The 14243-nt window shown below is 40.8% G+C and overlaps 1 protein-coding gene and 1 long non-coding RNA gene across 2 annotated transcripts in view; both read left to right on the forward strand.

Annotated features, from left to right (window-relative positions):
• Positions 1-657: 657 nt before the first annotated feature.
• LOC308410190 lies at positions 658-3061 on the forward strand. The gene is made up of 3 exons (XR_013974137.1): positions 658-797; positions 1713-1805; positions 1936-3061. It is a non-coding gene; the product is annotated as an uncharacterized lncRNA (long non-coding RNA).
• A 5320-nt stretch (positions 3062-8381) lies between these two features.
• The window catches only part of man1a2 (mannosidase, alpha, class 1A, member 2), a 176831-nt gene continuing 170969 nt past the window's right edge, over positions 8382-14243 (forward strand). The window contains exons 1-2 of the mRNA XM_080902403.1: positions 8382-8639; positions 10086-10596. Coding sequence (XP_080758529.1) covers positions 10283-10596 — 314 coding nt within the window. The 5' untranslated portion in view covers positions 8382-8639; positions 10086-10282. The remainder of the gene's footprint in view (positions 8640-10085; positions 10597-14243) is intronic.

Genomic DNA, 14243 nt, shown 5'->3' on the forward strand with positions numbered 1-14243 from the left:
TATTGTGACTGCTTTGTATGAAAGTGGTAAACCATTTGATGTACAATGTAAGGATAATATGAAACCTAATATCAGGCCTGGTTGGGAAGAACACGTAGCCATGTATCAGGATGAAGCGCATGTAGCTTAAAAACTTTTGGGCTGGAAGACCTAAGAAAGGCCCAGAGTTTGAACAGAAAAGGCTTGCAAATGCCAGATATAAGTATACTGTTTTTACATCTAAAGGTGAGCAGGTTGTGAAAGCAGATTTGAAAATGGAGAACAATAATGTCACAGATTTTTGGAAAGTGGTAAAAATTCTTAATAATTGTTAAATAACTCTCCCGTGCACAGTTGAAGGTTTTTCTTGGACAGATAATATAGCAGCATTATGGAGACAGCATTGCAGTACATTGTTCACTTGTATAAAAAGTGAACCATATGTGGATGATTCTGACATTGCTGATAAACCTACACTCTAAGAAATGACACTCTGATGTTGGTAGCATTATGTAAATGCTTCATGTTAAAACTAATGCCACCAATTGATTTTTAACTTTAAACACAAGTATGTTGTTTTGAATTTAATTAATAACATAATATTTCAATACAACAAAATGCAGTAAATTAAATCCAATGTAAAAAGTTCATTTAAAATGAAGAGCACTTTAATTTAAAGAGGATTGTCCTAATAGGCTCTCCGTACTTCTGAGTTTGCACATGTGCAGTGTGGAAGTTTGATCATCCGCCATTTTCAACTGAGACTTGCATATGCTTAGCATCCTGGATAGAATCCATCGCCATCTGAGGATTATTTGGTAAGTTCAACAATTTAAGGATGACAAATTTGATTAATGTATACTAACTGATACACATCTGACACTTTCGGGAATACTTTTGCATTTTTTTTAAACAAATGATGCCTGGCAAATTTTTTAACACTCTAGCTTGTATACCTCTCTCACATGTTAGAAGTATGAAAACATTTAACAAATATTGTTGAACCTGCTTCGGTGTAATTTTCCAAAATCTTTTGCGATTCTTGTTAAGATGAGACTTGCCTACTAAGACCGACAGTTTTAAAATTACTCCCAACATCTACCGCACCTGCTCCCTGACATCAGTAATGACCACTGGGAGCGCCAGCGATCCTGTAGTTTGAAGAATGAAATGAATGTGTAGTGTATTTTAGAAATGTGCATCAATTAAGTTGCTACATTGTTTGAAAGAATTCGACTCCATGTTGATTTCTGGTTTAGTGTCAGAAATCTTCACTGAAGAAGCTTCACTTTTCTTTCCAAGCTCCTTAGACTACGATGACCTGGATGACTGTGAACCTTCACAGACTTATTGTTATCCACAAAATGTCATGATAGGATTTTAAGTCCATATTGCCCAGTTCTAATCTTCTATTTAATTTTAATATTTTTAGGGGCACAATTATTAAATATATTGTTGAACAATCTAGAATTGATTAAAGCAAAAATGAAAGCTTTCACGTAATGTCAAAATTGAAAAGCTTCGATTTTTGGGTTCATATATTTGTTAATCTGACACAGAGGAGTCAGTGCCTTACCAATCATGAACCTCACTGCACATCACTGATGTGAGTTATGAAACATTGCTTAATCACATATCTGCTATGTGTTAATATTTTTGACTTTGTTTTGTAAAGAGGTTGAAAGGAACCAAAATAGGAAACTTCTCTCATATTGAGTTCTTATCTCCACCAGAATCCCAGCGTTGATGTTTGACAGGAATGCATTCTGAAAGCTGTCTGTGTCTACTTAAATGAAAAGCCAGATGACCTGTTCAAGGAATTCTTGGTAAGTTAAAAAAGGAAAACGATCAGTTATTTTCCTTTTTTAAATTTGGGATTGGAAATGGAAGGTGGACTTACTTGTCCATATGTATATGTACGCAATTAACTTATCTTTTTTTAATTTTTATTTAAAGGATGTGGATCTTGGTGCAAGCAGAGAAACAGAGCAGCTGACTTTGGGAGTCTATGTTGTCAGACATGAGAGCAAACTCTGCAGATACACCTGAGGACATTGGTGTCATCATAGAAGGATGCACTGTGCTGCAAGCTCTTAGTGATGTGGCAAAGGGTTGTGCCCTCCTGCTTGGATTAATCTACAGTCTAAATCTGAGCTACCCAAAGCACCTGAAATACACATTTGAATTTCTTCAGAAGGTGCTGATGGAGTTGGATGGGAACAACCTATCCATGAAGGTGCAGGTTCTGAAAAACAAACTGCTTGAGTGAAACAGCCTGCAGTGAACTATAGAGGACACTGAACTTTAAGGTTCTCGAACCCTTCTCCTTGCACTTCATAAACTGTTCAGTTTGAATTGCCACAAGAACTTCTGCAAGGCCTTTCACTTTTCTGCGTTCTTTGTTCTTGAACCTTTACCAACATCCAACTACACTGAAAAAGACTGCTCCTAACTTTGGACTTCAGTTTAAGTTTTGAAGCAAAGGTTATTTTTCTAAATATGGACAAAAATGACACAAAAGTAATTTCTACCTGCTGTTTGCAGGGCTGTATTGTGGGCTTTTCATTGTAGCCCAATCAAGTTTAAATTAAGTCATGTTAATGTTAAAAATGTTGGAATCACAACACTTTCCAGTTTTAATCATTTCAGTTTAACATGACATTCTGTATCTTGTCTTCCTGCACCTAAAATGCACTTGAATATATGTAAAGATTGTTTGGGGAAAAAGATCTAGAAGCATTTGAATTGCTCAAAGTGTGCTTCAACAAGTTTTACACAAAGTGTTATTAAAGTTAGGTTAACTGAATAAACTTGTGTTCGATTTATTTAATTTACAAACTTAAATAGACTAAGTTGCAATTCTGTTAAAGTGATTTAATCCTATAGTTTCAGTAGAGCGTGTTTTGGGTGAGTAGATTTATCAGATTTACTTAAAATTTGTTGTTCAAATTAAATATATCATACATTTTATATTTCACTAACCCAGTTGTGTGGAACCGGTTGACATAACTGGGTGGAGTAAATACAACATGTTATTTCTCAAAGTAAGTACAGCTTGTTTTGGTTGAGTAGGTTTTATTTAGTCTTCTCAATTTAAATCAACAAGGTTAGTTATATCAACATTATGATATTCAGCTAATACAACAGGATTCTTTTGATTTGCATTTAATTATCCAAATCTTATCAGATGTACTTAAAATTTCTTGTTCAAATTAAATGTATCATACATTTTATATTTCACTAACCCAGTTGTGTGGAACTGGTTGACATAACTGGGTGGAGTAAATACAACATTTTATTTCTTAGAGTGTATAAGGATACACATACACATGAGGTATATGAAACCATTCATAAATGATTTAATAATAAAGGCTGCAGTTTGGGTCACATTACTGCAGAACATCTAAAAAATGCTAGTTTAAGGCTAGCTCCTCTTTTAGTGCTCTGTTTCACTGGTTTTATCATCCATGTAATATTACCAGACTCGATGTTGTGTATTTTGCTTGTCCCAGTTATTAAGGACAAAGCTGGAAAAGTAAGCTGTTTGGATAATTATAAGCCAGTATTTCATCTAAGGTTCTAGAAAGAATCCTATTGGATAGAGTCAGTGTGTATATCTCTTCCCTGGGTAATCAGTTTGGCTTCAAGCGAAACATGGTATATACACACTTGAGGAAATGGTGAACTTGTATGGGGCAAAAATTCATCAGTCTTCATGTGTTTTATTGATGCTTCTGATCCAGTAAACCACAGGAAACTTTTTGTTAAATTAAAACGACAGTGACTTCCTGGGTACATTACTGGAATGCTCATCAGAAGATGCAGGTTAGATGGGAATGCAGTATTCCTGCCCCATTGGTGTTAGCAATGGTGTCAGACAGGGTGGGATTTTGTCTCCAGATTTATTTAATTTATATGTTGCAGATGACCTGGTGGTCTTCAGTCCAAGTAGTGCTGGTTTACAGCAGCTCCTTAATATATGCACTGAATAAGGTGTGCAATGTGGTATAAAGTACAATGCAGGTGAAAGTGCTATTTTGCTATGTAGAGCCAAGCAGGATTAAAAAAGCTACATTTTCCAGTGTTTAAACTGTCAAACAATGTTTTTGAAGTTTATAAAAAGGTGAAATACCCTGGTCGTTTTATTACTGATCAAATGAATGATAATGATGATGATGATGATGATATATACAGACAATGCTGTAAGCTCTATGCTCAGGCAAACACAACTGCACTGTTTCTGAACCAGTAAAAGTGGCATGTTTAAAGCATATTGCACACCGCTCTATGCTGCCCCCTGTGGTCATCTTAAAGAGGGGGAGTGCCAGTCAGATGTGTGTAACTGCAGGTATTTGTACTTTTAAAGCACTTTTAAGGAAGTTAATGTTCACTTTTTTCCTTTATATGCTGTGCTTTTTCTGTGCAATCGTGGAATTATGTGTGTTAATAAAGCTTGATTTCGATACAGCAGATGAACAGTATCTTAAAGTCATGTCCTTAAGAAATGAGAAGAAAGTCCCAGTCAGACCTGACACAGGACCTGAGAGTCAACTGCTCCTTCAGTTCATTCAGTGTTCATCACAAATATATTGAGCTATGACAAATGACATAAGAACTGGACTGAAAATCAGTGACAATGATGAATCCATATTTTACTTTTTTTTTTTTTACACAACAATGGATTTATGAATATAGAAGAGTACTATCAGTTTTTTTTTTTTATCTGAAAAACATCTGATTGGCAAGATAATCATTTTTCAGTATGATAATGACCCCAAACAGACTGCAATGCAGTAAAATTATTCATTTTTGAACTGTTAGCTTTTTACTCACAACTTAAGGGTGCATTGATCTGTTATTTGGATCTGATATCGACCCAGCACTGACCCAAAATCGGATACATTTCTTTAAAAAAACAAACAAAAAAAACCTACCCCTTAATATCTAATCTCTAAAAAAGGTCCATCTTTATTTTAGTTATTTTTTTTACTTCATGATCCACCAGCCTAAGAACTAACAAAGCACAGAGAAAGCTTTGCAAGAATTTCAAGCTTTCTACTCCATCAGCTTTTCCAGGTATACTTGGGGTAGTTTTTTAATATATATTAGTATTCAGAAAAGACTCTCACACAGCTGAAATGAAACTAAAGTAAAGAAGGTGAATAAGTGTGAATACCTTCTTTCTCTCATTTTGATTTCATTTATGTTGGTCCTGTTGTCAGGTGTTATTTTACTATGACATACCAGTTCAGTACATTTATATCCTTGCACTGGGAGAAACACCCCTCAACCATGCTACAAGTGTTGACATTGCATAGTTTGTCCATCAGGGGGCACATCCATCCATCCATCCATCTTCATCCGCTTTGTCCAGGGCCGGGTCGCGGGGGCAGCAGCCTAAGCAAAGAGGCCCAGACCTCCCTCTCCCCAGCCACCTCCTCCAGCTTATCCGGGGGAATACCAAGGCGTTCCCAGGCCAGCCGAGAGATATAATCTCTCCAGCGTGTCCTGGGTCTGCCCCGGGGCCTCCTCCCGGTGGGACATGCCTGGAACACCTCACCCAGGAGGCGCCCAGGGGGCATCCTTGTCAGATGCCCGAACCACCTCAGCTGGCTCCTTTCGATGTGGAGCAGCAGCTGCTCTACTCTGAGCCCCTCCCGGATGGCCGAACTTCTCACCCTATCTCTAAGGGAGAGGCCAGCCACCCTTCGAGGAAGCTCATTTCTGCCGCTTGTATCCGCGATCTCGTTCTTTCGGTCACTGCCCACAGCTCGTGGCCATAGGTGAGGGTAGGGACTTAGATCGACTGGTAAATTGAGAGCTTCGCTTTTACACTCAGCTCCCTCTTCACCACGACGGACCGGTGCAGCGTCCGCATTACTGCAGCTGCAGCCCCAATCCGTCTGTCGATCTCCGGCTCCCTTCTCCCATCACTCGCGAACAAGACCCCGAGATACTTGAACTCCTCCACTTGGGGCAGGAACTCATCCCCGACCCGGAGTGGGCACTCCACCCTTTTCCGGCTGAGAACCATGGCCTCAGATTTGGAGGTGCTGATCCTCATTCCCGCTGCTTCACACTCGGCTGCGAACTGTTCCAGTGCGAGCTGGAGGCCCTCACCCGATGAAGCCAACAGAACCACATCATCTGCGAAAAGCAGAGATGAGATTCTGAGGCCACCAAAGCGAAAGCCCTCCGCCACTTGGCTGCGCCTAGAAATCCTGTCCATAAAAATTATGAACAGAACCGATCAGGGGGCACATACTCCACAAATACAACAACCAGACCATTAATGACTAATTGATGTTGCAATGATACAAAAAAATAAGTTTGTCCTAGTAAGGACTCATAAATAACTACATATAATGAATGCTATGGAAATCTATTTGTTTTGTGTGCCTAAAGAAAAAATATAGATTGATTTATCACCAAATATTGGCACCTATATAAGCTGGGCTATAATATTTTATTAAATACACTTATTTGTTATACTGTATTTGTTTAACTCAAGAAAACAGTGTTTAAATCAACCTTTGATTTTTCCTTAATACATAAATAAATGATTCTCCGTCTCTTGCCAAGAGTGACGAATACAGCATATTAATCTAATCAAAGGAGCTTGCAAAGAAAAGCGTCTGGACTTCTTTAAGTTACTTGAAGATGTTTCACCTCTCATCCGAGAAGCTTCTTCAGTTCTAAGGTCAAATGGTGGGGAGTCCCAGATATAAACCTAGTGGGAGTTTCCCCCCACAGAGGGACAAAAGGACCCCCTGATGATCCTCTAATCCACTGAGCCAAGGTGTGAAACTGGGTGTGGGTCCCAATCAGCCAGAGTTTCGGGTGTGTTCATTGTGAAACCTGGCCCCACCTTATCATGCGAATTCCTGAGATCAGATGGCCCAGGATGTGAGTGGGCGTTAAGGCGTCTGGGAAGGGATCTCAAAACTGGATTATAGATGGCAGAGAGTTGGTGTCGTAAACCCCCGCCTCTGTTCAAAGATGGTCGCTCACAGTGGACATAGATGGCTTCTTTCACTCCTCTTTCAAACCATCTGTCCTCTCTGTCCAAAATGTGAACATTGGCATCCTCGAAAGAGTGTCCTTTATCCTTAAGATGCAGATGGACTGCTGAGTCTTGTCCTGTGGAGGTGGCTCTTCTGTGTTGTGCCATGCGCTTGTGAAGTGGCTGTTTGGTCTCTCCAATGTAGAGGTCTGGGCATTCCTCGCTGCACTGTACAGCATACACCACATTGTTAAGTCTGTGTTTTGGCGTTTTGTCTTTCGGGTGAACCAGTTTTTGTCTGAGCGTGTTGCTGGGTCTGAAAAGCACCGGGATGTCATGCTTGGAGAAAACTCTCCTGAGTTTTTCTGATACACCGGCTACATAGGGGATGACAATGTTGTTGTAACAATGTGGTGTATGCTGTACAGTGCAGCGAGGAATGCCCAGACCTCTACATTGGAGAGACCAAACAGCCATTTCACAAGCGCATGGCACAACACAGAAGAGCCACCTCCACAGGACAAGACTCAGCTGTCCATCTGCATCTTAAGGATAAAGGACACTCTTTCGAGGATGCCAATGTTCACATTTTGGACAGAGAGGACAGATGGTTTGAAAGAGGAGTGAAAGAAGCCATCTATGTCCACTGTGAGCGACCATCTTTGAACAGAGGCGGGGGTTTACGACACCAACTCTCTGCCATCTATAATCCAGTTTTGAGATCTCTTCCCAGACGCCTTAACGCCCACTCACATCCTGGGCCATCTGATCTCAGGAATTCGCATGATAAGGTGGGGCCAGGTTTCACAATGAACACACCCGAAACTCTGGCTGATTGGGACCCACACCCAGTTTCACACCTTGGCTCAGTGGATTAGAGGATCATCAGGGGGTCCTTTTGTCCCTCTGTGGGGGGAAACTCCCACTAGGTTTATATCTGGGACTCTCCACCATTTGACCTTAGAACTGAAGAAGCTTCTCGGATGAGAGGTGAAACGTCTTCAAGTAACTTAAAGAAGTCCAGACGCTTTTCTTTGCAAGCTCCTTTGACTACGATGACCTGGATGACTGAGAACCTTCACAGACATATTAATCTAACACTACAATAGAATCATCACATCTGTGCTGGAAAAGGGTGCATCTCTAATTTAAGTATATCAAACAAATGCTAAAAAAAAAAAAATTGAGGTGAAGGATTGGACCATAATTTGCACAAATGTAGTATCATGCACGCTGCAGCTGTTTTTCAGTTTTACAGAGGTGAATCATAGGGACGAAGAATCTAGCCCTCTAGCAGGCTGGGGTGTGTGCCATTGTTGGTGTGCCTTTTTTTTTACATACAGAACAGTAATTCTGCCCAGCGAAATTGTCAGACGGTCCCTAACTCGGGTAGGCAGAGTAGTTGATGCTGAATCGCCGAGCAGCAGCAGCTCGCACTCAGTCCGTCGCTGCAGTCCAACAGAGCGACCGGTTATCAACATCCTCTCCGCGGAGCTGTAACGCTATGTGGGTCTGAGCTGATGGTCAGCGGTTCAGCCACGGCACGACACCACGGTGTTTCATTTGTGGACATGAGGACACCTGCTACAGCGACTCCTTTCAAAACGTGGACCGGGAATCCCGACAGGCATCGATTTTCGACGAGCATATGAGAAAGGTGGTGATGCAGCAGAGTGGCTTCCACACAAGAGACCGCCTCTGTCAATTCGCAGCCAGCCAGCTAGCTAGTGCTAGCCTTGTAGCCAAATAGCTAGCACCTGGGCAGGCTGAGGGTTTTAAAGCTCTGTCTTTACAACCTCCGGGGTAGCTCAAATGTCAACGGACCGAAACGCGTATGTCGGGCTATTTGTATTTATTGTGTGGGTTTCCCCCTGAGCGTTGACAGGAACTTTATTTTCCTTTTTTCTTTCCATTGCTAGCCAGTATTAGCCGGGTAAGTTAGCGCATTTGCTTGTTAGCTAGCGTTTTGTATTGGCTAATCACCTCACACAGGCTGGCACTGTCACAGAATGAACTTGGTATTCTGCGTGGAGACGCAGCTCCATACCAACATGATGGAAAAGTACAGGAAAAACAGGGCTCTGTTAACACTGTCTAGCGCCAACCCCGCAGGCTTTAGTACGAATAGCAATGTTTGTCTTTAAAGGGGTACTTGCTTCATTTCCATCCATCCTTTACATTCGCACTTGGAGCAGCTGCTGAGCCGAATGAGACATTTGCCCCACGTCTTCTTTCCACATCTGCCGGCACGAGGGAATAAAACCCTTATCTTTTCCAGTATAGCCCACGGGTGTTTAATAGGTGGGTTGATATTCAGATGTAGTACAGCACAGAAAACAGGCATGCAATGTACTTAGAAAGCGCGGCTTACTCCCTTTTTTTGGCTAGAGTTTGGAACACAACTGTGCATTGTGTGTTACTTTTGTGCTTTTTATCATGATACATGTGTGGTAGCAAGAAATACACCACTGCAATAAGATGAAACTGTAGAAAGAAAGCTGTGCTCACTCTGCGGTGGCACTAAAGCCAGTATGCGTAAAGGACACTTGATCGAACAGATACTACACAAACTCTTGATACCTTAAGCCTCTTGGAAAATCTATCATTTTTCTCATGGCCAAAGGATTAAGTCTTTTGTGTGTGTTTGTGGAAAGAGAAAGAGAGTGAGAGACTATTTTCCAGATGACATGTTGTTAAAATCACCATAGCAAGCCAAAAGGATTGTTTATTACTCTAATATATCAGCTCTTGCTTGATATAAGACATGCCATTTACTTGAGCTGTCACTTTGCTTTTGATTGTAATTCAGAGCTGTTTGGCTCAGTAGAAGCCTGTCAGGGAGAGTGCATGGTGAGAGGATACTAGTGGTTACAAAAGACATGCTGCCAAGGTGGAGAAATGACAACTGAAGGAAAGACTATAAAGGACATCAACTCGTCTATCCTGCCAGTGCATAGAGAGCATTGACTATCTAAAAAAAATGGTAAAAAATGAAGGAAGGAAAAGGCAAGGTTTTTCTACAATGGTGTTTAGTCTGTTAAATATGCTCTCATTTGATTTTTTTTTGTCTCCTAACTGAATGCCTCTGTGTACTTTTTTTCAGAACTATCATGGCCATGTTCCTGCTGACAAGTCACCCTGTTACTGAGGGATCTCTGCCTCTTTTGGTTTCTGGACCTACCAAAGCAGGGATGAGATAATAAAGTTAACCAGTCGGTGCATGCCGCTACAGCAACCCGTGGCACCTGTGAAACCCACCTTACCCCATCCCTAGTAAAGTCAATTTCAAACGGTCAAAAGATGACAACGCCGGCTCTACTACCGCTGTCGGGCCGCAGGATACCCACTCTGTCGCCGGGTGCCTCCTCCTTCCCGCACCATAGGGCCACGTTGAGGCTCTCTGAGAAGTTCATCCTCCTCCTCATCCTCAGTGCCTTCATCACCTTATGCTTTGGGGCCTTCTTTTTCCTCCCAGATAATTCCAAGCACAAGCGCTTTGACCTGGGCTTGGAGGATGTGCTTATCCCTCATATTGACACACCCAAGGAGGGCAAGCACGCCTCAGGACAGGTGATCATACATGGACAGGGAGGACACGATGAGCACAGACACAGGTAAGGGCCCACAGATGTATTGTTAAGTGTAGAAAAGAAAGAGCTAGCGTGTCTTCATTTAAATAAGTGTATATATATATATATATATATATATATATATATATATATATATATATATATATCTATATATATATATATATATATATGTATATATATATATATATATATATATATATGTATATATATATATATGTATATGTATATATATATATATATTCTGTGTGTATTTGACAGTGAATAAGGAGATCAGAAACAACTGGTTTTCTTACATATTAGTAAGTACTTAGTTTATCTTTGGTTCTTTACATAGCTTATGTCATTCAAACAGGTGTCTTGACACGTTTTTTCAAACAATCTGACGCCTCTGGATGTGTGTTACTGTTTGCCAAGTGATACACGTCAGCACAAATGCTCCTTTCATTTTGTTCCGTATTCCTTTGCACAGCTGAGTGTGCTCTGTGCTCTCTCGCCCTTTGTTTCTCCACTAGGTCTAATGGTTTTAGTTCTTTAACAGCAGGCATTTTATCACTTTGGCCTGAGTTTTGCTGTTTTGTCCCGCAGGCAGACATTGTTGAACTTGATGATCTAGAACACACAGGCTGTTTGAAAAGCCTTAGTGACTGCTTAAACAGGCTTGGAAATTAGTGTCAGCAGTGAGCTACATACTGGTCACTTTGGGCTTCAGTGTTGACATTTATCATTTGTTCTGTCCAGCTATCGTTCTGAGGCGCTTTCTCCCTCCTAAATCAGGGTCAGTGTTTGGTATCTCTAATAGTGTTGTGCCTTTTGGAATGCAGTGCTCTGCACAAGGTTCATGTGCATCTATCAAATGATATCTCAACTGACTCTGGAACACTGACAGAAACATTTACTTTTTTAAAAATCAGTATTTAAATGATAGAAAAGAAACTAAACCTTGTATTTACCTAATTTGTACTGCTGTGTTCATTTCAGAGCAGTGTGAGTGCCTCTGCTGCATTCATTTCTAGTCACGCCAGGTTCTCTCATAATTTCTCTCTGTTACCAGGCTGCAATCTGTGGGTTTCACTGTGTACGTGTACATATGAGGTGGGAAGGGTGGAGTAGAACACGTAGTGCAACACCAGAAGTGAAGATGGAGTTAGTCAGGTTAATGACAAGTGGTTTTCCAAGTGTTTCCCAACAAGTGTTCATCCAACTAACATGGAAAAACACCATAGAACACTAAATGTATGTAGATCTCATGGCAGGCTTGATCTCATGAGAGTACTAGCATTTCTTCTGCTGAGTTCCAGCTAAATTACCCAACAAGCACAGCTGTGATCCTCCTTTACTGAATAACATGCTAAAATGGACAGAAAACACAAGCTAGTGAAAATGCACAGATTCATTTTTAACATGCTGTTTCAAAATTACACTACACCAAACAACTGTCTAACAGTTGTAGGCAGTTTCCACTGCACATGCTGCAACGGTGCATTTTCACTGTTTCAATCAAAGTGGCTACACCGTGCGTAAGATTAGTGTGTAAGAAGTGGGAATATGCTGCGGAGATCTATTTAGCAATCACAAAATCAGACCGGTCTGAGGAATTGACACCAAAATCCAGTTAACAGCCAGTAGATAGTGACAGTTCCACAGTGCTGTGCTGTTTTCAAAAGCTAAAAACACAACAGAACCCATGAAATAAATCCTCAAGTCTTGTTTTCCTGTTAACTAACATAATCTTAAGTAGAACGTGCTCTTCAGGTGTATCTACTAACAAGCTCTGCTACACACATGTTCCACAAACATTACTGTGCTTTCAGTGTAGCCAAAGAACTAACAGTAGTTATTGTCCTTCTATTGGAGTGGTCTTTCGCTGGCATAACTCATTCACGTATGAATCATTCAAGCACATGCATATTATTTTGCAGCCACAAAATATTTATGACATGCATGAGTGCCAAAGGGCAGGTGAGAAGAACAATTTCATAGAAAAGGTCATCTGCAAGCTAGTAACGGACGTAATTAGTTTATCTGAAATCTTGGCAGGGTATTACCAAGCAGTTTCTCCCACAGTTTCAACGTTGCATTTTGCCTCCTTATTCCCTGTGATGCCCGTTCATATTTTCATTCTGAAAGCCTTTCTTTCAATGCTGCCTGCTTGAAATAACGTAATTGCTGTTGTCCAACGACTCAGACAAACAGAACAGGCAGTGCTGGGCTCAAATGGTGCTGCGTATTATCAAGTTTTTTTTGTTTTTTTTAAATGTCGAGGTGGGAAACTTGGAGTTATTCTTGCTTCACCATAAGTGGCAGTCATGTTTTGCTTCAAATACTTCTACTCTACTCGTCACTGAGGTCTTCTCGACTCTACTCCTATATTTCATTTCTGGGCACGTCCAAAACAAAATGGTCCCCAGGATGTTCCTGGGGACTAATTTACAAGTCATTTGAACGAGACAGGAAAAAAAATCAGACTAGTTAACTAGTGTAAAAGGCAGAAGACGCTGGGCGCAATCTAACAGACAAGGATAAACACTGACCTTAGAATAGCTGTGTATGAATTTAGGAGTCATTTGAGACCATTAACGGATTCCTCAACATTCAAATCTTGTTATGAATGTTGGTGAAATGTGCAGCACTTTGTGCCGTGTATACCGCTGGGGCCACACAGTGTCAGATTAGTTTGATAAATGTTTGCTAGCAGCAGTAGCCCCTTTCATGGCAGGCTAGCATCCACGTCTGTGCATAATGTGGTTACAAATTACTTGGACCACTTCAGTGTGGTTATATGCCAGTTTTCTCTCACACAGCCAACATACAAAAGTTCATTTTCTTCATCAATGTACTGCAGAGCTGTGGTGTTTCACGCAGCTGTCATCTTCTTACTTTCAATCTGTTTCATTTCAAGTTCCCTCACAGAGAGCGAGGGGGTCTCAGGCATTTGTCAGGGCTGCAGCACTAGTTGGTCTCAGGTGGCGTTGTAACATCTTTGAACCAACAGGTAACTTAGTAAAACAACAATAATAGATTTAACCGACTAGTATTTCTGGTGCCTACTAGCAAGAGTAGCAGTGTATAAATGTCTTGTTGACCGTGCACATGCCTAGTGTGAACGCAGTTAGTCTTGTGAACTGTGTCACTATAAAGCTGGAACATGGGAGTTTTACATATAATTAAACGTGCGTTACATTTAGGCCTTTCCTAATTTGAACTAGTAGATGGATAGTTCAAATTTCATCACCTTGGAGTATGTTATACATATCAGTATGTTTTAGTAAATCAGAATTTGAAATCTGATGTCTGCTTAAACACTTCCTCACTGGTGTGTCGAACTGGATGAATTTTAAATCAGCTGCGAGCGATTGGTTTTCCAGAGCTACAGAGGAACGTGACGTAGCATCAGACACACACAGCAGTATACTAACTGAGGTTATCGTCATGGGGGATAAACTTAGCTTCTGAGAAAGTCAGATAGAAAAAGAAACTTGACATTCGCAGGAAGAATTATAGCCTTCAAAAAATGGATTGATATGCATTACAAGGGCTCGGCAACATTGCTTTAAACTTCCATGCTGCAGGCTTGAAATAAATCCCATTCAACGTACTCTTCATGTTTTGGGTAAGCTGTTTAAATGAGATTCCAGTAGGTTCAGTGTGCAGTCACAGATGGCAGAAGGCAT

The sequence above is a fragment of the Rhamphochromis sp. 'chilingali' genome (assembly GCF_963969265.1).
Source record: "Rhamphochromis sp. 'chilingali' genome assembly, chromosome: 14".
Lineage (NCBI taxonomy): Eukaryota > Metazoa > Chordata > Actinopteri > Cichliformes > Cichlidae > Rhamphochromis > Rhamphochromis sp. 'chilingali'.